The following is a 25,578-nucleotide window of genomic DNA, read 5'->3' as shown; positions in this document are numbered from 1 at the left end:
AAGTGAGCTCGTTACCACTTATAGCCGTATCCCTCACACTGCTTATAGCAAGTACTTAAATAGCACTGTCCACACCATGACTCTCTGTATAAGAATTTGCAGCCTGTGTAATGTTTTGTTCCTATAACTTCAAATATAGCAGCAGTGCCAGGCACGGTGGCACACTTATTATCTCATCACTTGGGAGGCAGAGGCAGGTGGATCTCTGTGAGTTCCTCAGGCCAGCTCCATCCAAATAGAGAGGTCCGGGCCAGTCAGAGCTACGCGGTTTCTCAAAAACAAACAAACAAACAAATGAAAAACCCCTCGAATATGTGAGCAAGAAAACCTTTGTGAGTGATCTGTTTAAATATATACCTTGATGATTTTGAATTCTTTTCTCTGTTTAGCTAGTGTGTGTGTTGTGAAGGTAGATGGTGCCCCTTATCTCTGTAAAACTGATGAAATTGGAGAAATCTGTGTCAATTCTGTTGCAACTGGGACAGCATACTATGGACTGCTTGGAATCACGAAGAATACATTTGAGGTGCGTATCCCCTTCCTGATCTTTATCTTGAAATCAAATCCCATGAGTGTTGATGGGCACAAATGTTCAGGGGGAAGTGGAGGCCTCCGAGGAGCTACTGGGACCCAGAGTGATTCACATGCTCCACAGGCTTAGATGGCTTCGGCCAGTGAGGAGGTACCGATAGGATCCCAGCTCTGCTCACTGTATGATCCCTGTTGTTCACGATAAGTCCTGTAAGGACAGGTGATACCAGGAGCTGGGTGTACAAATAGATGAGGGTTGGTGGAGTCCTGGGTAGGTGCTATATCCACTCAGCAGAGCAGACAAGGTGAGAGAATGGTCTGTGGAGGGCCAGGTGCCCTGGGAGTCTCTTCCTGTGGGACACTAAACCCTGGGGCACAGGCGGTTTGTGGTATTTGAAATGGCTAAAGTAATGCCATTTTTCCCTAACTCGATTTTGTGTCCGCTAAGACAGGTCTCAGCCTTCCACCCTCAACAGTCACACCCACCCTGGTTATGCTTTTTGAGCTGTCTGTGACCAGGAGTGTGGTCCAAATATGTTAATGAAAGTAATAAATCTTTGTGCAAGCTAAAACTGAAATTGAAACAACTAAGGAAATGTAAATAAAATGCAACTGTTGTATATTTGAAAAACAACGCTGCTAAGCTTTGCAAGAGGACAACATTACCGAATGTTCTAGCTCCCTGACAGATGTCTTCCCCCTCGAGCGCTGAAGTAACAGTGGGCTTTGTCTTTAAGAAGCCTGCGTCATCACCAAGAGGCATTTTGGAGGCATGAGCCTGCCTTGGCCTGGCCACTATTGAGTCCTCCTGCTTGCCCGCCCTGTCTTTCTAGTAGTCAGTGAGTTGTCTGCTGCCTGACCTCCTCTCCCCTCTTCTGGCAGACCGTCCCGGTCACTGGGGATGGAGTCCCTGTCTCTGACCGGCCTTTCACCAGGACAGGCCTTCTGGGATTTATCGGACCTGTGAGTATGAGTGTGACCTCCTGTACCCGCCCAGCTGCAGAGAGCGCTGGCGGAGGAAAGGAACGCTGCTCTGTAGACACGCTCCTGTCCCCAGTGTCCTTGGTTCTCAGTGTGACCTTGGCCTGTCATGCTGACCACCCTGGCCTGCTTCTGACCTGCACGTACTGTTTCTCCAGCCACTGACCCACAGTGGGCCCCGGGTGCGAAACGAAGTGGGGGCGATTTTGTTTTTATCATTTTTTTCCAGTTTTGATATTTAAAATGATGAAATGAATACATCTGTAGCATCTAGGCCCACCTCTTCTCAGGTGGATGCTTGTATGTCCTTTCCCAGAAACATTGGTTGTCACAGCTCAGAGAGGGACTCGCTTCCTTGTGGGTGTCTGCAGGCCAGAACTGCTTAGTACCAGCTAGTGTACTGTGGCTGCATCTGTAGTTACATAGTTAGCTCATGGGTCACATGACACGTCAGGAGGCCTTGCCCTTGTTGGAGCATCTCAGAGTCGTTCACACACCCATCCATGACTTTATAGCCCTTTAGCATTGACACCCCTTTCCCACCCTTCAGTGCTGCCCTTTCTTCACCCACGTGATCTGTTTCACCCGACCTGAGTGTACTGAGGGGTGCAGTCGCTTGTTGACCCTGTGAGGTGCTGTATTCATTGTGTTCTCCAATCCCTCTCCTGAGGCCTGACACACCCTTTCCTCAGGATAACCTGGTCTTCGTCGTGGGCAAGTTGGACGGGCTGATGGTCGTAGGAGTCCGCAGACACAATGCAGATGACATTGTGGCTACTGCCCTGGCTGTGGAGCCCATGAAGTTTGTCTACAGAGGCAGGTGATGCATGGGAGACCCCGTACCTGGCTTTCAGATCTCTTCTGTACTCAAAATCTGGGAGGTCTGTGTAGTATAAATGTTATGCATACCAGAAAAGTTACACAAAGAAAGAAAAATAATGTTTGCCTCAGAGATAGCAGAGGTAAACTACTTCATTTCCAGCAGTTGTTCAGGTCTCTAAGAGAGCATGGTCTGGCTCTGCAGAGGTGGCTCAGTGGTTGAGAGCACTCACTACCCTTCCAGAGGACCCAGGTTCAATTTCAGCACCTACATGGAAGGTGTAATTCCATTTCCAAGGTATTTAACACTCTATTCTGGTCTCTTCAGGCACCAGCACACACAAGGTACATAAGATATAAGATATATATGCAGGCAATATATATCATATACTTCATTGCTCCTAGAATAAAAATGTCCTCCCGAGTGTCTTCATTGGTTAAGCGAGGACTTTAGACATTCAGGTGAGTGGATGGACGCCTGTGGTTCTGCCTGAGACACCGTGGGAAAGGTCTGAGAAGGAATTTTCTCCAGCTCTCCCCGCCCTGAGCTCTCGAGCTCAGAAGAAGCTCGTCTTCTCTTGGCCTGCCCAGCCAACTCCTTTAAAGTCTGATTCTTCTCTAAAGGGAGTATACGCCTTTGTTCCTTCAGTGTGGACCTGTGAGCTGGGCCAGGCCCTGCCTTTGAACATGCATTAAAGAAATAGTTAAGGAGTCATACCAGGTGGGCACAGACACCTTCCAGTGGGTGGTCCCTTGAAGTAGAAACTCAGGTGCTGCAGGCAGTATTGTCCACGGGACACTTGTCAGGGAAATAGACGCCCTGCTTTTAAACAGGTTGGGGAGATTGTGTCTTCATATCCTACTGTCCCCCCTAGGCAAGTACCTTGGTAAGGTCAGGCCAGCCCATGTGACTTACTGTGTGTGGTGGCTTTGTTCTGTGACAGAGGAGCTTGCCTGTCCCTTCCAGGGACTTGAGAAATACAGGGGAAAATGTAGAAAATCAGGTTAAGAAGCTACTCAAGAAGGAACAGAACATTGGAAGGAATTAGGAGAAAGGATGAGAGAGAGGATGAGAGAGAGGATGGGAGACAGGATGGGGGAAAGGATGAGAGAGAGGATGGGAGACAGGATGGGAGAGAGGATGGGAGAAAGGATGAGAGAGAGGATGGGAGAGAGGATGGGAGACAGGATGGGAGAAAGGATGAGAGAGAGGAGGGGAATCCAGGTAGCAGCTCCAGAGGGTGTGCATGGAGCTGAAGAGCTGTCTAAAGAGATGGGAGGCTGGCATACCCTACACTGGAGCCAGGTGTTCTTACTTGGTAAGCTAGGAGGATGCTGAACAGACTTCCAACCACCATGGAACTGATTTGATAAGGTGGCAGAGCATGATGTTTGCACATTCTAACCTAAATGTTATGGCTCTCCTAGTTTGCTGTGATAAACACCATGACTAAAAACAACTTGGGGAGCAAATGGTTTTTCTCATGTTACACCTTAGCAGTTCATCACACAGGAAAGCCGGGGCAGGAGTTCAAGGCAGGAACTGAAGCAGAGGCCACAGAAGACAGCTGCTTACTGGCCTGCTGTCCATGTCTTGTCCAGCTCGCTTTCTTCTATAGCCCAGGACCACATGCCTAGGGATGGTACCACACACAGTGGGCTAGGCCATCTCCCATCAATCATTATCAACAAAATGTCCAACAGATTTACCCTCAAGCCAGTCAGGTAGAGCACTTTCTCAGTTAGGTTCCCTCTTTCCAGATAGCCTGAGCTGACAGAAACCTAACCAGCACAGTGCCTGTTCACATTGTCTCTTAACTTGTAGAACCCCAGGCATATGTATTTCAGAAGTTTTGTTACAATAAATCCCATATTGAAAAACGTGTGGACAAGGTACCAGAGAAGTACATTTAGGAATGCTACAGGAGGACACGCCCAGGAGAAAGACACCGAGAAAGCTTGCTGGATAAAAGAATGTGCTTATGGGCTGTACATGCCACGTTGAGAAATGCGTGGGCGTACCAGGTGATAGAGAAGATAGGAGAACGCGTATCTATGGACATTCTAGTATAAAGGATTTGGTGGGGAAAGCCAGCCTCTTAACTTTGATGGGAGAAGACTGTTAGTTTTGATAGTCCAGAACAACAACAACAAAAGATGCATGTGCACACACAGGCAGATATATAAACAAGAAAAAGGTGAGTATACACATGTACACACACAAATGCAAGGAAGGAAGGGAGAAAGAGGAGGAGACGTAGGCCATGGGGACGGCTCAGCATATAAAGATACTTACTAGCAAGCTTGGTGACTTGGGTTTAACCCTGGACCTACCTAGAAGGGGAGAACTGGCCTCAGAGCTTCTGTCTAACCTCTGCACATGCTCTAGGAAAATGTGGGAAAACCCAGTTCTTAAAACATTTTAAAATCTACTTATTTTTATTTTGTGTGCACCACATGTATGCATGGTGCCCATGGAGGCCAGAAAAGGCCATCCGATGCCCCTGGGACTGGAGTGACAGGTCATGAGCTACCATGTAGGCAATAGGAATCAAACCCAGATCTTCTGGAAGAGCAGCCATCTGAGCCACTTCTTCAGGCCTTAGAATTTTCTTTTTCTTTTTTTTTTTTTTTTTGATGGAAGAGGACTTGTTGAAATTTGTAAAGTTAGGTAGAAGAAATAAGCCTAAGGAAATAAGCCTCATCATTGGAAATATTTGGTCTATTAAGATTTTTTTTAATTTGTGCCTAGTACTGCAATTGTTATTTTTGTGAGTTGAAACTGTTTTAGCTATAGTACTAGAGAAGAGAATGACAGGCTCCCTGGTGTATTAAGAATAAGTAGTCTTGTCTACTCCACAGATCATTGTGACGTTCATATAGCCTGACTTGAGAGAGGAAGGGCTCCGACACTCTTCCTCAGAGATGTCACTTTGCCTGTGTCCCCTCTCAGGATCGCTGTGTTCTCTGTGACTGTGCTGCACGATGACCGCATTGTCTTGGTGGCTGAGCAGCGGCCTGACGCTTCAGAGGAAGACAGCTTCCAATGGATGAGCCGTGTGCTACAGGTGGGCATGCTGCTGTGGCTGCTGATCTCGGCACACAGGGGCTTACAGATGATAGGTAGTTAAAAGAGAGTCAGATATGTGTGCCAGGAAAGTCAGAGCAATCAGATATACACGTATAAACAAAACAATATATTAGTTTACATTCTGGTCACTTGGCTTCATGTCCAGTTTGTATCTCTGTAAATACCATTAGCATTTTTTTAAGATTAATAATTTATGAATATAATTGTGTCTGACCACTGTTAAAATTACCTCAACTTTCTAGTTGTTTTGACGGAATCACAAGATCCTTACGATTGGTAGGGACACATTCTTTTTATCCTGTAGATACCCCCGTTACTTTTGTGGCAAGTCTGAAGGAAGCATGCGTTTTCCCCAGTCTCACCCAACCATGCTTTGTGTGCATCATGTCTTGTGGCTGTTTCTGTGGCTCCTGTGAGTGGATCTGGAGGCCTGTTTGGACCAGGCCAGTTTTCTGGCAAGATTCTCTTGAAGATGGCTGGGAGCCTGGGGCTCCCGTTTGTTGCCGCTCTTACATCTGCACTTGTGATCTGTCGGTTTTGTGGAAGTCATGCTGTGACTTTTTCAACCATCCTTCACCATTAACTAGAACATACAGGGAAAAAAAGATGGTGGATAGATTCCAGATTAATGAAATCCCTAGGGATGATCGCTAAGTTGACTTGTTTGTTTCATCATGAACTAATGGGTTTAAATGTCTGTGTTTCAGTGTGTTGTAGCTATGACTGCTATCATTCAGAGCTCAATGGAGCCCCTTGATAAAGCCTGGGGTCTCTGAAGCCATAGTAGACACAGGGCACCTGTCCTGTGTGGTCCTAAGTGGGATAGTGGACTTGACCTTACTGCTTATTTCTCAGTCACTCTGAGCCCTTCTCAGAGGACAGAGGAGAGAATGGTACTGCTCAATTGTTTGTAAGATTCTCTGTGTTCTGAATTTATGATGAGAGTTCTTATTCAAACTCAAGACATGGGGCCTCCACTTAACTCATCCGCCTGTTAATGTAGTTGCTAACAGTAGGCAGTATCACTCATTGACCTCCGGCCACCGGGCCCCAGTGTCTCCCAGTGTGGTCTCCATCCATGCGGAGCCAGACAGGCTCACATGATTTTACAGTTCTCTTCCTTTGCACGCCTCTTCCTGGACACTAGTTAGCAAGACTGTTTAAAGCCACATTAAATTGAGGCCCTGAACTGTGCTACTAGCTAAGTTCTGATCCAATACATTCTTTTCACTTTCAGTTGTTAGGAATTGCATTTTATCATTAAGTTGGTTCTATTCAAAATATAAACATAATTTCAAGTTTAGGATACCTAGCCTCTGTCAGTTTTGGTTCACCTCTTCCCTGATGGAGGCCCCAGCATGCATTTGTGGCTCCTGAGCCTTGTGGGTTTGACACAAGCAGGTCCATAGGTTTGTGTGTGTGTGTGTGTGTGTGTGTGTGTGTGTGTGTGTGTAAACTCTGTGTATCTCATGGTAGAAGCAAGTACACTCTGTCTTCTTGGCTTGAGGAGTTGTGTCAGAGGTCACCCACCTCCTGGACTTCTGCACCTCAGTTTTCTGTTCTGTGTGGGGTCCCCTTCTGGCTCTCCCTGGCCCAGGCTGGCAGCATACGCTCAGTAGAGCTTTTGCCTTCCAGGCCATCGACAGCATCCACCAGGTGGGTGTGTACTGTTTGGCCCTAGTTCCCGCCAACACTTTGCCCAAGGCTCCTCTGGGAGGAATTCACATTTCTGAAACGAAGCAGCGCTTTCTGGAAGGGATGCTCCACCCATGTAACGTGTTGATGTGCCCTCACACGTGTGTTACCAACCTTCCCAAGCCTCGCCAGAAACAGCCAGGTTAGTACCTAACAGTGAGGCCGCTTGGCCTTGATGGGCTGGCTGCAGTGGGTGTAGCTGCATTGAATCTTGCAGGAGTCAGTACCCCCACCTCCTTGGGCCTGGGGTTGAGTTAAGGATCAGACTGGGTGTGTGTACCTGCTCCTGGCTCACGAAATGGGATGCTGCTGGTGCAGCTGCCTGTTGGTACCCACCTACCTCCTGGTAGTCAGTTTTAATGATACATTCGAGGGTACATTAATGTCTGCAAGGAGATGTGGGCTCTGGATCCAAGAAGCCCCTGGTAGCCACTAGGGTTTTAGGAATGAGAGTTTCTCAAGGGTTAATTTCATGTTTCTGATTTAACACACACACAAAAAAAATAAGTATAAAGGCCAGTTTAGCTAGCATATTCAGTTTGTTATTAATTTGTATATGTAAATATTTAGGAAAAGCTAGCTTTCTTTTACTGACTACTGAACACATAAGTATGTCACTAAGTATAACACACTTCAAGGATTCTGGTTTACACACACAATAGAGCATAGCTATAAAACATTATTTGGTTAGCATCCCAAGAATATGGTACATGGCATAGTTTATATTTGAGAGTGATCTGAGTGCTTACACTTAAAGAAAAGCATTAATACTGAGGTGCATTTTAAAATAACAACAGTTATATATGTAAGTAAAGCCATGGGGTATTACGGATTAGAAGTTCCCAGCTCGGCATTTGGAATCTGTTTGCAGAAGTTGGACCAGCCTCAATGATTGTTGGGAACCTGGTTGCTGGAAAAAGGATCGCACAGGCCTCTGGGAGAGAGCTGGCCCACCTGGAGGACAGTGACCAGGCTCGCAAGGTACCGGGCATCTCCTGGGGGCAGGTGGCATCCAAGACTGTGCAGGTGCGAGGCTCCTCTCTCTGCGCAGTTCCTGTTCCTGGCAGACGTGCTGCAGTGGCGGGCTCACACCACTCCTGACCACCCTCTGTTCTTGCTGCTGAATGCTAAGGTGAGAGTTGGGCTTTCGGGATCACCTCCATGTCCTCATTGTTTCTGTGGGGAGTAGAATGCCATCGGTCCCTCTGTGGCATTGTTCTCTCTGCCTGCCAGCTTTCTGTGGAGAGACAGTGGACACAAAGTCTGTTGATTGGCATTTATCTGGAAAATTCTTACCAGCTCTATTTTCTTGTTAGGAACTATATCTGTGTAAGTGCTCTTGGGTTTCTGAGCTAAAAGGAAATGTGTATATGGTAATCCTTATACATTTATATGGTAACACTTACACATTTATATGGTAACACTTACACATTTATATGGTAACACTTACACACTTAGTCTTTGTACATTTGCTTACATCTTTGAAATGACAAACACTATTTGCTGTTCCAAACCGCTTCTCCTTTGTGACTAAGATCTGTCACATTGTCTGAGTGTCTGCTAATGCTCTACACCATACTAAGAATGCCTAGAATCAAAGGAGACCCCGCAACCCTCACATCACAAGGTTACAGAACCAAGCATTGTGACAACCTTGTATGACTCCCGGTCAGTTACACCAAATGTGCTTTAAGATACCTTGATTTTTGTCACTTAGAGAGCAGGTACCATGATCTTAGACAATGCAAATTCATTCCGGGAGCTCTCTGCTCCTTGGAAGATGTACTTTTTATTTGTTTTTAATCTGACAGGATCTTGCTGTGTAAGTCCTGCTGACAGATAGTGACTAGTCGTCCACAAAGATGTAGTCAGCTTGTGGGAAAGAGCCCCCAGATCAGTGGAGTAGAGAGAATCCCGAGTGCTGCAGCCCTGGTTCTAGCCAGCAACAAGAGGACAATGTCCTGCAGGCTCAAAGTGCAGATGCCTGCAAACCAGGTCTCAGGGAAAGGATTCAGAATTCAGATGGGCCCCAGGCATAGGGCCTCTGGCTTTTCACAGTCTTTGGCTCTGACATATATGAGTGAAGTACTTAGCTTTCTAGGCTCAGATTGGGACACTCAGAGATGCCCAGCCCCCCACTACAGGCACTTGGCAGACCACAGGAGCCTGGTGTACAGAGCAGATCCTCTTCTGTCTAGAAGGTCAGCACACCAATGAACTCCATTCTTCTCCAGGGCACGGTCACCAGCACTGCAACCTGTATCCAGCTGCACAAAAGGGCTGAGAGAGTGGCTGCCGCTCTGATTGAGAAGGGGCGGCTAGATGCTGGGGACCATGTGGCTTTGGTGTACCCTCCAGGTGAACGCACACCCACGGCCCTCTCCTGGCCTTGAGAAAAGGAGCTCAGGCCCTCCCTACTCTGTGATGTCAGTGTCCCCTCCCTGTCCCCGTGAGCCCTCTGGGCAGGACCTCTGTTCCTAGTGGACTTGGCAGCTTCTTGGCTGTCAGGGTAGCAGGTGCCCATGCCCATCCACCTCACTCTAGAGCTAGACTCTCACCCTGCTGCAGCATCTCAGATCAAGGGATGGGGAAGGGCAGCTATTGCTGCTGGCTGCTGTGAGCAGAGCTGGAATTGGAAGTACAGTTGTGTCCTTTAGAGAGCTCCTGGTTCACACTGTCCCTTCAACTTAAGTTCAAACTGTGGGGTTTTACTAAACCTCTTCTCACTCTAAACCCCCAGACTCTCCAGGACAGTGGCTCTCAACTGTCCTAACGCTGTGACCCCTCTAATACAGTTCCTCAGTTGTGGTGACCCCAACCATAAAAGTATTTCGTTGCTATTTTATAATTATAATTCTACTCCTGTTATGAGTTGAAATGTAAATATGTGATATGCAGGAGGTCTGATATGTGACCCCTGTGAAGGGGTCATTCAGGTCTCCCTCCCCGAGGGGTCCCAACCCACAGGTTGAGAATCCCTACTCTAGGACCTAGGCAGATTGGCGTGTCCTGTTACTACACACATTTTTGGTACTCCACATGACACGCAGAATTCTCTAATAATTGCGATGATACCTTGGCGACATTTTAAGGACAAGCTGAAGTGTTTGGTGTGTGCTTACTCATACCCCAGCCACTTTCTCATGGTGCTGAGAAGTGAACCCGGCAGCTTGCACAGGCTGAGCAAGACTCTGTCTCCCCCTTTTCCCTAGGGCTGCGGCAGATGCCCTTCCGCTACAGCTCGGCTCCCCCTTCACACTGTCCTCCTTACACAAAAGTCTTCTGTCTTAATTCAAGAAGCCTTCTCCAGTGACCCTCTTCCCAATGTGCTTCTTGCCTCTGCTTTTCCTCCTGTGCCTCTGTTCCTCCCGTCTCTGCCTCTCTGTCTCTGTCTCTGTCTCTCTCTGTCTCTGTCTCTCTCTCTCTCTGTCTTTAGTAACTGACATTTCCTCTTCCCTTAGCTCTCTTCCCTCTCAGAGTTGTAAATGTCATTCCTGACTTTTTTCCTTAAGACTGTCTTGTTTTCTGCTTTGTCACGCTGCCTCTGTATCCTGAGAATGTCTGATATTTTAAAAGTTATAATTTCTGTTAGTATCATTTTCTAGTGCATTTAACATGTTTTAAGATAGACTGTCAGAAGGCTTTGTAGATGTCTGAAGGAATGACTCCCCTTGGTGTGGAGGCCGGAGGATGCCCACTGCAAGTAGTTAGTCTCTGAGGATATCCCCTGAGGTCTCTATAGACAGACTTGTCCAGCCCTGCTAGCTCCTGGGTCTGATGGGACAAAGGTCTACTGCACAGTGCAAGAATCTTCCTACTGAAATATGTGAGCATCTGGTGTGTCCCTATCTCCACATCCCATGGCTCCCCCTGAGACCCCCTCCCAGGGTGCAGGAGATGCCCCCTTCCTGCGCTTATTATAGTGCCAGGTTTGGTAAACACCTATCATTTGGAGTTAGCCATGCCGTATTAAAAAGATATCATGCCCACTTGTCCCTTTTCTCTCCGTGGACAAATGTTCAAAGTTGTCCTCTTCGGGCCTGAAGTTATCTCCCTACACTCGGAAGCCCAGTGTTGAACACATGCCCTGTCTCCCCAGGGGTGGATCTTATTGCTGCATTCTATGGCTGCCTGTACTGCGGCTGTGTGCCTGTCACTGTGCGACCCCCACACCCCCAGAACCTTGGCACCACATTGCCCACTGTGAAGATGATTGTAGAGGTACGCTCACCCTCCTGGCAGGCCATGCCTGTCCTCTGGGGCGGGAAGTCCTAGTGCTTATCACGCACGGTCTCTGCAGGGTTGTATGGAGATGACGGGCTAGCCTCACTGCTTACTCGGGCTCTTGCTTCCATGTGATATAGGTCAGCAAATCTGCATGTGTCCTCAGCACACAGGCCATCACACGGCTGCTCAAGTCCAAAGAGGCAGCTGCCGCTGTAGATGTCAGGACCTGGCCAACCATCCTAGATACAGGTATGTGTCTCCAGCAGCCACCCCTGCAAGGGCAGACTCTTGCTTTCTTTCTTGTAGGCTTGCTGCTGCTGGAGTTATGTTGTTGACATGCAAGAGAGATGACTCGGTGGTTAAGGGTACTTGTTGCTCTTGCAGAGGACTGGCTGTGACTCCCAGAACCCATATGGAGGCTTATAACTCCAGTACTCAGGGAGCCAGTGCCCTCTTCTGACCTCTACATGTATACAGTGCACAGATAAATACATACATAATACATAAATACATAATAAAATAACATTGAAAGCAATGACTGTTTGGATAAACAGATCAGCTTGTGTAGATGGTGAGAGGTGTTCTTGAGTTTACCTGGTAGAGCAGTACACTGTTGGAGGGCCATTAGGTACCACTGCTGCTTACATAGCTGACCCCTCGCCAGGATGTGGGGTCTTCTCCACTCTGTGCCCACCATCAGCAGTCTCCATTCTTGTGTGGGGGACTGAAATCCTATTCTTCACTGCCTCTTACCTGTCAATTGTGAAAACTGCCCACCCCCAGAGTCCCCATCACTCTCGCTGGTAAGTGATATCATGCCCCTGAGATGCCTTCGGCTCAGCTGAGAAGAAGCTGTGCCCCTGCTTGAGTCAGCATGGTGGCTGAGAACAGCTCTGCAGATATAGACTACTCCACCTAGTGGAGCCCAGTACTGCCAAGGACCGAGTGCTGGCTTTGGAACAGCAGGAACCTCTCCTTTTATGTCATACCCTTACATCTGAAGTTCTGTTTTATGTGGAAACCAGAGACTAATAGCTGATGCTGCGGCAGGCATAAAGAACTAGTACTGGGCAGCTGACACTGGCCAAGGGTCAGGCTGTGAGCTCCAGCTGGGCAGAGTCTTTCAGTCTTGAGCTCAGTCGGCTCTTGTTGAACCTGCACCCATTTGTAGGGCAGGGAACAGCAGTGTTTGCCTCATAAACTTGAGTGTGTCAGCGAAGGGACTCTCCCTGTTGCCTCCAGACCCACAGAATAGATGTGGCAAGCCTGCACCACAGATCACTCCTGAAAGAAAGAACCTTCCCACATGTAAACAGCATACACCTCCTGCCCGCTGGTAGCCTGACTTCTGTGACAGATCTGTCTCAGGACTCAGATCATGCCTGTTTCTTGCCTGGGGAAGTTGAAGCTTCTACCTTGTGCAGGCTGTGTGACATTAGCCACTGGTATCTTCTGTTTAACAGATGACATTCCAAAAAAGAAGGTGGCTAGCATTTTCAGACCGCCCTCCCCAGACGTGCTCGCATACTTGGACTTCAGTGTGTCAACGACAGGGATCTTAGCTGGAGTTAAGGTAGGACCTCAGAGCGCCCATTAGCTCTAACCTCATGGGGACTCTGAGGGAATGGGCAGGAGCAAGGCTGCCGCTGGGAAGGATGTGGGCTGTAACTTTAAGCGATGCTTCTTGTCCAAAGCACAAAGCAGCATTATCACGTTTGGTTTGGTTTGGTTTGGTTTGATTTTTTTTAATATATGTTAAATGTTGATCAAGCCCCAGATTGCATCTTTTGCTGTATATGGAAATGTCTGGTCTCTCAATTGAGGTGACTTTGCTGAGTTTATTTAATGTGAATTAAGAGGACACTTACAGTGGCATGCATGAGAGGTCAGGGTTAAGAGCACTCTCTGCTCTTGCAGAGGGAGGACCTAGGTTCCTGGCATCCATTTCAGAGGCCCACAACCACAGAATCCCAGTTCCAGGGTATTCCATGCCATCTTCTGGCCTCCATGAACACCAGCCATGCACATGGTGTACATAAACTCATACATATAAATAAATAAATCATTTGTATAGTGCGGTTAGAATGCTTTACTGCCATGGGTACTATTCAGGCCTATGGGGGTATGAGCCAAGCATCTTCTTAGAAAGTAATTTGGTGTGTGGAAATGTGGAGCCGCATGCCCAGCCAACCACAGTGCATAGCAGATGTGGTCTCTAACCCTTGCTTCCTCCACAGCCCTGAGCAGGCCTTTTCTTCACTCTTACAGATGTCACACGCAGCCACAAGTGCCTTGTGCCGTTCCATAAAGCTTCAGTGTGAGCTGTACCCCTCACGGCAGATCGCCATCTGCCTGGACCCTTACTGTGGCCTCGGGTTTGCACTGTGGTGTCTGTGCAGGTGAGTTAGGGTTAGGGTTAGGGTACCTGGGGCCTGGGTGGCTTGTGTGCTTCCTCAGAATTTAAGACTCTTCTATGGCTTCCTGAGTAGCAAGGAGGACTAGAAGTATGGGCGGGGGGGGGGGGTGTCTGTTTGGGGATTAGGTGGTTAGAGTCTGGGTTTTAATTTAATAAAAGAATAAAAATTGCCAGGCATGGTGAGACATTCCTTTAATCACAGCACTTGGGATTCAGAGGACCTCTGAGTTTGAGGCCAGCCAGGCCTATGTACTGAGATGAGACCCTGTTAGAAAGAAAGAAGGAAGGAAGGGAGGGAGGGAGGGAGGGAGGGAGAAAAGAGAAGAGAAAAGAAAAGAAAGAGAAAGAAAGAAGGAGGGGAAGGGAGAGAAGGAGGGAGGAGGGGAGTGAGGGAGGGGAAGGGAGAGAGAAGGGGCTGCAGCAAAGTTGTCAGCAGGTAAAGACATCTACTTTGCTATGTAAGTCAACCTGAGCTCAGTCCCTGGAATCCACATGAAAATAAAAGGACTCTATGAAGTTGTCTCCTGACTGCCACATGCACACACACACACACTGCACACACTGCACATACACACACTGCACACTGCACACACTGCACATGTACACACACACACTGCACACACTGCACACACACACACACACACACACACTGCACACACTGCACATGCATGTGCGCATGTGCACACAATAATAAAAAGGAAAAGAAAAATATTTTCCAATAAATACAAATACTATCCACTATTAGTGGTTGGGAAGAACCTTGTGGTTCTGTCAAATGCTAAGATGCTTCCTCTGTAATTAAGAGACCTCTTCCATACATAGTCCCCGAGGATGCTCCTGAAGGTGTGGGTGGAGGCCGGCACCCCGCCCACAGTGTCTTTCTGCTAACTCTCGGTGGCCCTCTGAACACCCCGGTGCCTGTTCCAGCTGGAGAAACAGTCTGTGTCAGGAAGGAGCCGGTGTGTGCAGCTTGTGCCCGTGCCCCTTTCCAACTGTCTCTCTCCCCACAGCGTCTACTCTGGGCACCAGTCAGTGCTCGTTCCCCCACTGGAGCTGGAGAGCAATGTGTCCCTCTGGCTGTCTGCCGTCAGCCAGTACAAGGCCCGAGTTACCTTCTGTTCTTACTCAGTGATGGAAATGTGCACCAAGGGCCTGGGTGCTCAGACAGGCGCCCTTAGGGTAAGTGCAAAGCGAGCCTGTACAGCCATGGGGTTCTTCCAAGTCTATACACCTCTGTCAAGCCCTGGTCCCTAACCAGAGAGGAGGGTATCTAAGGGGGCAGGGCAGGGGTGGCCATAGATGTAAGGGCACTTACTCAGCAGTGCTTCTGTGCTTAGGATTCCCCAGATGATTGCAGAACTGGAGGAAGCAATTTGTGTTCAAACCTGCCTTCATGTACTCAGATCTACAGCTAGACCCCATGGACATCCCACAGACACCCTTCCATTAGACAGTCAGTGCTGAGGGCCCCAGATGTGTGTGCTGTGGAACAACTTCTTGCTCTTCTACAGATGAAGGGGGTGAACCTGTCGTGTGTGCGCACATGCATGGTAGTGGCTGAGGAGCGGCCCCGGATCTCATTAACACAGTCATTCTCCAAGCTGTTCAAAGACCTGGGCCTCCCTGCACGTGCTGTGAGCACCACCTTTGGGTGCAGGGTCAATGTGGCTATTTGCCTCCAGGTAAGTTGGCTGCACCCAAGGTCACCTGCACCTGTACCAGAGAGTAACGCCTTTGTAGACTGGCAGGAGTCACTCACCAGTTAGCCACTAGGTGGCTCTACCTCTAGCTCCACCTTGGAGCTGTGGGTGTTACCTTCCCACATGGACCTTCCCATTCAGCCTTGATGACTACGAGGGCTTTGTTTAGAAAGATATTCTGTTCGTTTTGATGAACAGAATATTTAGATAGGAAAGAAGTTTGGTTTTGAGCAGTGGCTATTGTACCTATGAGCATCTCTAAGTTAACTGTAAAGGCAGCTAACTTTTCAAAGCAAGGTGCTTTTTAAAGAAATCGGTAGTAATCTGTGGGTGGTGGCTCACACCTTTAAACCTAGCACTCAGGAGGCAGAGGCAGGTGGATCTCTGAGCCCAGCCGTGTTTACATAGCAAGTTCCCTAATAAGGAAGATAATTTGTATGGGATACAAATATTTTAGAACTGACGTGAGCATCACAGTCTCTTTTAGTCGTTGCCCTTGTTTTCTGGTTTTTATAGTAGTCTTTACTTCACGTCTTTCTCAGCATAGCTTAAATGTTGATCAGATAACTGACATAGCAAATGCCGAAAACAGCACAAAGTGCCCGTTCTGGGTTCCCAGAGCAGTGCTCGGCATGTACCCTGTCTTCTTGGTGGCTTCATGTACAGGACAGGTCTTGGATCCAGAGTCTATACCTGTCTAAAAGGTGTCAGTCATCCTGTGTCCCCTTAACCTCAAAAAGGCTCTGTACTGCTTTAAGTCTGCGATGACTGAGAAGCCAGGAGAGATCAGAGGGTACTATAATAGCTTGATGTTCCCACTGTGCCTGAGAGGCCAAGTTGGTGACTGAGTTAAGAGAGACCTGATTCTAACTCTGAAAGTGTCCCACCTCCATACATGGAAGGGCATCACCTTGTGTCAGGATGTGAGTGCCGTGTGCAGCGGCAGAACTGTAACGACAGGTCTGTGTTTGCTCTTTAAGATACAGTGATGCCTTCTTCTCTCACGCGTGTTTCTCATGTGGCCTGTGGCCTTCTGTTTGTTTCCTGTGCTATTTCCTCCCTGTCTCCCTCTGCTGGCCGCCCTGGCCTCTGTCAGCCCAACAGGCTGGGAAAACTAGCTGAGCAGGTAGGACCTTGCCCTAGCCCTCAACCTTGCTAGTGTCTCCATGTCTGTCTTCCCCCTTCCAGCACCCCACCCCCACCCCCGCTTCTATGAGTCCATGTGCTCTTCCGGTGGATTCCAGAATACATGTTTCTCTTGCTGTCTTAGTTCATTCACAATGAGAATTATTTGACTTTACAAAAGCTCCTTTGTAACCAAATGTAAAGTTTTTCAGAGGTTGGAGAGAGGTTATGCTGTCTAGAATCTTCAGAGAATGCTGTTGACCAGGGTATCCATTTAGTTTGATGTCCCTTGTCAATAAAACAGCAATACTAGGCCAGTGAGATGGTTCCTGACCTGATGCCACTCACTGGGACCCACATGGCAGAGGAAAAGAGCTTTAGGCATGTGGGTGTGCACGCAAACACAGATAAACATGTGTAATCATAATAAACTCTGCTGAGTGACACACTAGTACATGCTGCCCACACAGGGTGACACTCGAGTTGTCTGGCTCAGCTGAGTGTCTGCAGTGCTTAGTCCTCAGTGGACTTAGTGAGATGCCAGGCCCTGACTTGACGCTGGGTGGAAATGTCCCAATCAGCACTGTTGTGTCAGGGCAGCAGAGGCCAGCAGGCACAGAAACTTCCAGAGCTGACATAAAAATTCTAGGATTGATGTTTCATTCACTGATAGTTTTGCTCAGGATCATCTGGCCAAGTAGATGTTTGGATGGACAGCATCAACTCTGCCTAGGGTGGGGACCATGAGCCCTTGTGCAGACTGGATGCAAGATGCACGGCTCCCTTTCTGGGTGTCACAGATGGCCTGGGAGCAGCTGCCACACAGCCATGCTTGTGAAACTGAGCAGAGCATGAGAATTCTGAAAGAAGGTCCTCTTTTGTTTTCCCTCCAGGGCACAACAGGCCCAGACCCCACGACTGTCTACGTGGACATGCGGGCACTGCGCCATGACAGGTATTGCTCCCGCCCTGTCTGCATGGTTCACCCATGCTCTGACTAAGGGCTACAAGCTGGATTTGCCTAAACTGTATCTCTAGCATCCTGTGTGGTAATGGTGCTAGCCAGGGCAGGGGCACTTAGACCCAGGAAATGACATTGTGGGCTCACTTGGACACGTGTGGTTTGCCTCTTTAGGAATTACTACAGAGTAAATTTTATTCTGAACTTTTCTCTTTGTCTATTTTTAGAGTTCGTCTGGTGGAACGGGGTTCTCCACATAGTCTACCATTGATGGAGTCTGGAAAGGTAGAAGTTGGACTGCTATCACCTGTGGTGTGGACAGTGCTGGGGTGCACACTCCTAGTGAATATGTGGGGACTAGGCTGGGCCACTGAAGCCTAGAGTTGTGAGATTAGGTCTTTGAATACTCAGAGCATAGAGCCCGGAGCTGTAGAACCCAGATATAGAAGCGAGAAGAGACTGCCTCTTTATAGACAGTGCCAGGGGGTGGGGTGTGTAGGCTATGGATGGATCAATGGCCCTCACACTTGCAGTCACAAAGGGCAGCTCTGATCCCAGACTGAAGGTGAGAAGAAGGTGTTCTCTAATCCAGGGTGATAGTAGAGAACAGGCCCCACCAGGGCATACCCAGACATTTGCCATCAAAGTAAGCCTTGGCCTACCTAGTGAGGTCCCAGAAACCTCCAGGCAGTTGTGAGGGGCTAAATTTGCCCACGAATGCCAAATAGAAACGTGAGCCACTGTCACAGAGCAAATCCTGGGAGACCAGCATCCTCGGAAGCAAGGAGAGGTCAGGGAAGGATGAGTAGGTAGGGGAGAGGCATACAGTAGACTGGGCATGTGCTGTGAGCCTAACTTCATAGCAGCCTCGCTACATCCAGGATTATCGGAGGTTCCCAGGGCTGTGCGCTTTAGCCCCAGAGGCAAGAACTGGAGTTTGGCCACTGCAGACCTCACTGGCTACTGCCCAGGCCATAGCTTTTTAAGAGACAAGGAGGTAATCAGAGATAGCTATTTGACATGTTTTCCATCCTTTAGGAATCCCGTTTATACCTGTACCCGCCTTGTCCTTATATGGCTGCACCATGGTTATTTTTACAAACTGCTTTGCAGGAGTAACGTGGGCCGGATGGAATTGTGTTCTGAGTCCTTTGCTCTCAGGGTTTATTTAGGTGGGCCACAGAGGGAGAGAGTAGAGGCTCCATCTGTGTACCAGGACGCAAAGTAGCTCAGCAGGTTAGAGCTAGGAGATGCCTGGCACCCGTTATTAGTTCATGTGTTCCTGCAGCCCCTCCTCCATTTTCTGAGGTGCATGTTATCATCCTCTGTGTTATTCATGGGGACACTGGGGCACAGAGCGTGTGGCTGGACTTCAGAAGCAGGGTGATCTGACCCAAGCCCCGAGAGGGCCCCCAGACTGAATGTGGTAAGCTGAGCAGGGCACATGGCCGCTCCACTGCCTGAGTTAGTGCAGAGGAGTTCACAGGGGCAGGACTTCTCGCTGGTAGCTGCTGGTGAGAACAACCTGAGAAGGATTGTGTTCCGCAGGGAGAAACCCCTGTAGGAATGGCTGGAGGATCTCAGATGCTCGCCCAGTAAAGAATACAGTGCCTGCTTTCAGGAATTGGACTGTTTTTGTTCAGTTTCACAACGTATTTCTGATAGTGTCCCTTCTTTTAAAATTCAGATCAAAATTAGGACAGCGTCTAAAGCCCTGATCTGTAGTCAGCTCTGCAGTGGCAGATAGGGACGAGTGTGTGAGACGTGGGTCTAGCCAGCACCACCAGGTCACCAGGGCCTGAGCAGCTTTCCCCCTTCCAGATCCTCCCCGGAGTGAAGGTCATCATTGCTCACACTGAGACCAAAGGGCCCCTCGGAGACTCACACCTGGGTGAGGTGAGTGCTGCCTGAGGCTGGGGCTTGACCCAGAAGAACAAGGGCCTTCTGGACCCTGGCTTCCCACTCCTTCTTTCAGAATCCCCTTAGAATTTAGGAATTCTAAGCCTTTTGGAACTTCATATGTCTTTTTAAAAATTTATTTCTATTATTCTTTACAGTCTGTGTGAGTTTGTTCTGTGGGTGTGAGCATACAAGTGCAGGGGCCTGTGGATGCTAGAGGCTGGGATCTTTCCCAGAGCTGGAGCTACAGGTGATTGTGAGCCACCTGAGGAGGTGCTGAGAGCCAGACTCAGGTCCTCTAGAAGAACAGCAAGTGTTCTTAGTGCCTTCCCACTTCCACATTTTAAGAATCCGATAAGTGATCTCTCCCTACCTCTCCTGAACTCTCTGGTCCTGCTAGGAAGTAGGGTTACACAGTATGTGGGGAAAGAGGCCTCTCCCTGGGTCACCCTCCAACAAAGTTCTGAGGGCATTGGTGTGCCAGGGGAGTTACATGGACCCATCAGCCACGCATAGAACAGGAACTCCTGCTTTGGACAGAACTGGTCAGACACTCCTTAAAAATCGACTTGACATCAAAGCCAAGGTCACAGACCCAATGGCAATCAAACACTGGCCCCAGGTTCAAGACTACACAGGACTTTGTTTCAGGCTCAGGATCCTTGGTGTCCCCAAAACTCAGCCATATATGAGTCAGTTGTGGTACCCAGGGCCTGTCATAGGCATTGGGTGATCAGGATACCTTACTCATGGGTAGCAGCAGGGGTTGGGGGTGGGGGGAGAGCCTCTCGCTTCCAGGTAACAGGTAGATGTACTACTCACTCATGGGCAGTGAACAGGCACTGTCCCTCACCCACGAAGAGTGGGTAGGTGGAGCCTCTCCCAGACAGTGGGAAAGTGGGTCTATCACTCATGGGCGCTGGGTAGGTGGGGTACTTCACCATGGGGTGTGGGCAGCTTGGGCCCTCAGGAACAGGCAGTGGCAGGTTAGGCCCTCCATTCACAGTAGTGAGCAGGTTGTGGGGACCGGGGGGAGAGGGTCCCTCATTTGTGTACAGTGGGAAGACAGGGCTCCTCACATGGATAATGGGCAGGTAAGGCCTCTTATTCACAGGCACTAAGCAGGGAAGGGCGAGGAGCGCCCCCAGGGGAAGTACACACAGGACTTGGGAGGTCTGAGCTGAATAGGAGATTGCTCTTCACTGTAGCTGCCCCTCTCTGTTTCTCTTTTGGAAGTTGCTGTGTGACATCATTGGTGTGGGCAGCTCAATGGGTTCTGGGTGGGCCCCCTGACACTGTTGAGGTCTAGGGGCACACACCTGTCGTCTTTGGTCTATCCATGGATGCATATCAAGTCATATGAGCATCCTGCAGGAATGCACATGAGCACAGGTACGCAGGGTCGTTGTGGGCACCGGTGTGTTGTTTACATTGTTTAGGCCGGAGTGAGAGAGCACACACAGAGTTCTCCACACTGAGTGTGCTTTAACCTGACTCTGTTACGAACACCAGACTTCCCTGTTCTCTCTCACTGTCGCTTGATAGGTGGAAGTGGAAGCATATCCAGACAGACAGAACCGTACAGATACCGGTAATTCCTGGAAAAAGGAACAGTTTGTTTTAGAAGAGATTATGCTAGGCATGATGATATACACCCATATATATAGATATATATGTGTGTGTATGCATATACATGTATATAAGGTTGGGGATTATAAACTGGATGCCACCTGAGCTATATAGCAAGACCTTGTTTAAAAGGAGGAAGAGGAAGGAAGAAGGGAGAAGAAGGAAGAAGAAAATGAAAGAATAATAGTAATTAGTCATGGTTGTGTTTACTCTCTGTGTAGTTGTATTTAGTTCAGAAAATAAGATCCTTGAAATGCCACCCTTCCCTTTGGGTGTAATCTTGAGGTCATCTTGGGCCATAGACTATGAAGGACAGAATCAGCACTTAGTGGTCTGCTTGTCCTCTTGACTACCCCTGCCCCCTAGATCTGGGTGAGCAGTCCCCACAATGCCACTGGGTACTACACGGTCTATGGGGAGGAGACACTTCATGCTGACCACTTCAGTGCCCGGCTGAGCTTTGGAGACACCCAGACCATTTGGGCAAGGACTGGCTACCTTGGCTTCCTTCGCAGGACAGAGCTGACAGATGCCAGTGGAGGTAAGAACCCCTCGTTGAAGGGCTAGCCTCAGCACTGCAGGGGCTGGGGGTTTGGTTGCTGTAGCCTGTGGGCCTTGCCCCTAGGCTTGGGGAGCCCTGAGTGACCTCATATTGTCCCCCACCGGTGGTGACTTGTGTTGCTCGATGTGGGGTGAAGAGCAGGCTCCAGTAACACTTCTCTGGGTGGTACTGTCCCTCCTCCTGGTGCTGCCCTCACGGTCCACTCTTGACCTCTGCGGAGGAGATGCTGAGAGGGATGGCAGCTATTGGTCATGAGCTGTGAGGCTCCTCCCAAGTGATGTAGCCATCCAAGGAACTGCATTTTTTTTTTAATCAGCATGATGTGCTCTGCATGGTTCTAAAGTCATGTGTGGTACCCTTTCTACCCCAGTGAAGCCAAACTGTGATCATTTCCCAAAAGTCTGGCCCTCCACGCCTAACAGCTCAAGTCAGAACTTTTGTAGCCTATGGTCACTGCAACATTCTGTAGCTAAAAATGATTTTAAAATGTATTAGCATATACTGCTGTAACCGCTGAGGTTGTTGACCAATGCAGAGGTAAGACTGAGTTTTTGGCATCTCCACCAGCCCAGTTAGTCTCCCTGTGGCAAAGGACAACTGTGGCGCTCATACACAAAGGGCTGGCAGACTCACTGTGTGACTCGCTTCCTCAGCATGTACATACCCATGTTCACAGAGCGCCATGATGCACTGTATGTCGTTGGGTCTCTGGATGAAACGCTAGAACTGAGAGGCATGCGGTATCACCCCATCGACATAGAAACCTCCGTGATCCGTGCACACAGGAGCATCGCAGAGTGGTAAGAGCCGAGGGAGGGCTCTCCTGTGCTGTCCGTGAGCCCCACCCTGGGCTTGAGCACTGCACACAGGGCAGCACCGGGCACTGTTCTAGCATGAGCACAGGCCCACACAATTACAGCCCCTGGTGAGCTGGATTGTCCTGTCTTTCTCCCAGAGCTTAGGACCCAAGCTACCTATTCTACAATACATTTCTCTACAAACAGTACCAGAGAGTGCCTCTCCATCTTTTTCTTTTCCCGGTCAGGTTTAAATCACACAGTCGACTCCGGCATCCAGGTAAAACAGGAGACTGACACTGTTCCCATCCTGGAGCATTTCTAGTGTAAATTTTGTGGTTTTCTCATTTAAACCATGGATCTTTTCACCCTGTCGGGAGCTTGCCCTGGGACAAGCACAGCTCTCAACAGAAGTGGTTATTGTTCTTATCAAGAACATTGTAGCTGATATCCCTATAAGATAGAGTTAGCTGGGCCTTGAAGTTATGGTGCTAAGTAGCAGCACTGTGCTAATAGCATACGCGGGTGTCTTTGCTGCCTCTGGGATGTTTGTCAAGCGCTGCCTGCCGGTCTCCATGACTGTTTGTTCCCCTCCAGTGCCGTGTTCACCTGGACCAACCTGCTGGTTGTGGTGGTGGAGCTGGACGGGCTGGAGCAGGATGCCCTGGACCTGGTGGCCCTGGTGACCAACGTCGTGCTGGAGGAGCACTACCTTGTGGTGGGCGTGGTGGTCATCGTGGATCCCGGAGTGATCCCCATCAACTCTCGGGGCGAGAAGCAACGCATGCACCTGCGAGATGGCTTCCTGGCTGACCAGCTGGACCCCATCTATGTGGCCTACAATATGTGAGCCCGGCTGGACAGAGCGGGCTGTAGGAACCAGCAGAGGTGTGGGGCAAAGCTAGCTGCAGGGTTCCCGCCCTGGGGGGAGGGGTCTCACAGCTCCTCTCAGCAGTGTCCTGAATGTCACGTTAGAACATCCTCTGAACCAGCTAAACCAGTGTTTTGGATCTGCCAAGTGTACCTACCAAAACATAGGTGGAAGGGAAGGGAAGGGAAGGGAAGGCCTGGTGTTACACTGTGGCTGTTCTCCGCTATACTGCAAACTTGCACTTTTTTTAGGCTAAAAAAAATTATTCCTGATTTCTAAATATATAATTTCCTGATTATTTATTCCCACTTGTAATAACAAGCATATATGTAAAGTCTATGCTGGAGAGAACTTTTGAGCCAAGCCTGCCCAGGAAGGCGGATGGAAAGAGCCGCCCCATTCTCCATGCCCACAGCCTAGGCTCCACGCAGCCGCACAGCCTCCTTTGTCCAGTGTGATTACTGAAGCAGGTGTGCCTGCTCGTCTGTGTGTGTCGTCACTAATGCTCAGCAAGTGCCATTTTGGACTGTTTAGTTAGATCCTGTTTCAGAAAGATAAACCAGCATTTGATTTAAAATCACTTTTGTAGCCTGTAACATAGTGACGTTTAAGCTGCAAGTTCTCACGACATCACAGCATTCATCCTCTCACGAAGCACACCGTGGAGTTATTTTTATGAGCAGATCTGGACGCATGAGTGGCAGCCTACAGTCTTCTCATTGTGCTAGCCAGGCCTCTTACACAGCTGAGCCGCCATGGGAGTTTGTCTGTCTAGGGTGGACATAGCTGCAGCCTCTTGGCTTTGCATTTGAGTTATGTGCCTATAAAACTTGGCCAAACCATTTTTAGTTCATTTTATCCAAACTTGAAATCCAAGTGATCTAATATTGTACTTATGTCAGAAAAGAGAATGTAAAATCTTTTAGATACTTATAAGAGTTTGAAGTCAAGCATGAATCTAAGATTATTTTTATATAACTAATCAAAGATTAATGTTATCAAGTTGGTGGGGTTTAGGGACTTGGAAGGATGGAGACGTTTATGAATCATATCTACTTCACAGAGACAGCTAGATTTTTTTCTAGAGTTAGCCTGGACACGTGCTTCGGCGAGTCCAGCTGACTGGTTCTACTCTCGTGTCTCACGTCAGGAAACACGACGTGGCATAGCCCTGTTGCTCATGGTATCAAACTGTGGTGTAGTATGTTAAAACATACTGGAACTGTAATAATCCTGTTATAACTGTGTACAGACTCCATGTAACTTATTGGCCTCAGAGTCTAGTGGCAGACTGGTAGGGTTTGGGGTAGACGGCTGAGAAGGGACCCGAACTACCTACCCACTGTCTCAATGTTGTCATTTTATATCAGACAACACCTGTAAACTTTTGTACTGAAAACTCAGTGGCAGTAAGAACGTATCTGGTAAGTTAAGATTTTAAGAATCATATTAAAATGTTTTAAGGTTACTCTCTGGGAATTCTGTATATCACACTAATTTTTTTATATCATGTTAATAAAAGCTATTGACTTTGTTAATTCTGCATTTTGAAATGTGTGAAAGGGTTTTTAAAAGTTTCCCAAAATAGGATGTATTTTATTACTCATTATTTCTTTCAGAAGTATAAACACAATTATGCTTATCGTATGAAATCTAGATGACACACTTCTGTGTTAGAAAGGAAACTTAAAATCCCTACAGTCCTACTTACAAGTAATAGCAGCCTTAGGATTGCTAAGAACTCAGGGATTTTTAGCCTTTAAAACATTTTTTAAACAAAATTAGGACCATATACTTCTTTTATAATCCGCTTTTGTACTTAATAAATTACACAAACTTTTGCATCTGTTACATACATTCTTTACATGTCTTAATGATGACATTGTAAGTTGTGCAGGGCTGCATGCAGCCCTTCCTGGGCTGTTGGGCCAGCACCGCCTCCCTGCTGTGAGTCACCTCCCTGGTACCTACTTTGATTTCCACAGTGGCATGTCTGCCTTGCCTCAGCTCTGCCTGTAGCATGGGTAGGTCAGAGTTTGTGATGGCTGTGGTGCCTAGATAGCCATTACCCCACAGAAGGGCCACAGGGGAGAGAGGTCACAGCCCCAGCCACCAGCAGCACTGGTTACTACTCCTCTAACAGGGTCACCAGGCTGGGCAAGGGGCTCAACTCTCCTCTCCTGTTCTCCTCTTGGACACCTATGGTGAAAGGCTAGCACTTCCTCCCTGAGCTGCTCCTGGAGCAGATCTCGGGACTCCTGCAGAGGCCTGGCC

General features: G+C 48.5%; 1 protein-coding gene across 3 annotated transcripts in view; it reads left to right on the top strand.

Moving 5' to 3' along the window:
* Dip2a (disco interacting protein 2 homolog A) overlaps nt 1–25,109 on the top strand; it is a 79,173-nt gene extending 54,064 nt beyond the window's left edge. For 2 of the 3 annotated variants that reach the window (XM_029482677.1, XM_029482676.1), the window contains 21 exons: nt 390–526; nt 1,414–1,494; nt 2,205–2,332; nt 5,285–5,399; nt 7,058–7,259; nt 7,989–8,098; nt 8,169–8,249; nt 9,352–9,475; nt 11,217–11,338; nt 11,482–11,593; nt 12,808–12,917; nt 13,613–13,743; nt 14,771–14,939; nt 15,272–15,442; nt 16,557–16,586; nt 17,479–17,540; nt 17,774–17,831; nt 19,368–19,442; nt 21,441–21,615; nt 22,313–22,436; nt 23,031–25,109. In XM_029482677.1, the coding sequence (XP_029338537.1) occupies nt 390–526; nt 1,414–1,494; nt 2,205–2,332; nt 5,285–5,399; nt 7,058–7,259; nt 7,989–8,098; nt 8,169–8,249; nt 9,352–9,475; nt 11,217–11,338; nt 11,482–11,593; nt 12,808–12,917; nt 13,613–13,743; nt 14,771–14,939; nt 15,272–15,442; nt 16,557–16,586; nt 17,479–17,540; nt 17,774–17,831; nt 19,368–19,442; nt 21,441–21,615; nt 22,313–22,436; nt 23,031–23,283 (2,570 nt within the window). In that variant the 3' untranslated portion in view covers nt 23,284–25,109. The remainder of the gene's footprint in view (nt 1–389; nt 527–1,413; nt 1,495–2,204; nt 2,333–5,284; nt 5,400–7,057; nt 7,260–7,988; nt 8,099–8,168; nt 8,250–9,351; nt 9,476–11,216; nt 11,339–11,481; nt 11,594–12,807; nt 12,918–13,612; nt 13,744–14,770; nt 14,940–15,271; nt 15,443–16,556; nt 16,587–17,478; nt 17,541–17,773; nt 17,832–19,367; nt 19,443–21,440; nt 21,616–22,312; nt 22,437–23,030) is intronic. The other variant, XM_021174591.2, reaches the window with a different exon arrangement.
* The last annotated feature ends 469 nt before the right edge of the window (nt 25,110–25,578 follow it).

This window comes from Mus caroli, chromosome 10, assembly GCF_900094665.2.
Source record: "Mus caroli chromosome 10, CAROLI_EIJ_v1.1, whole genome shotgun sequence".
Classification (NCBI taxonomy): Eukaryota; Metazoa; Chordata; class Mammalia; order Rodentia; family Muridae; genus Mus; species Mus caroli.
Note: the sequence above shows the minus strand (reverse complement) of the source record. Positions and strands in the feature narration are given on the sequence as shown.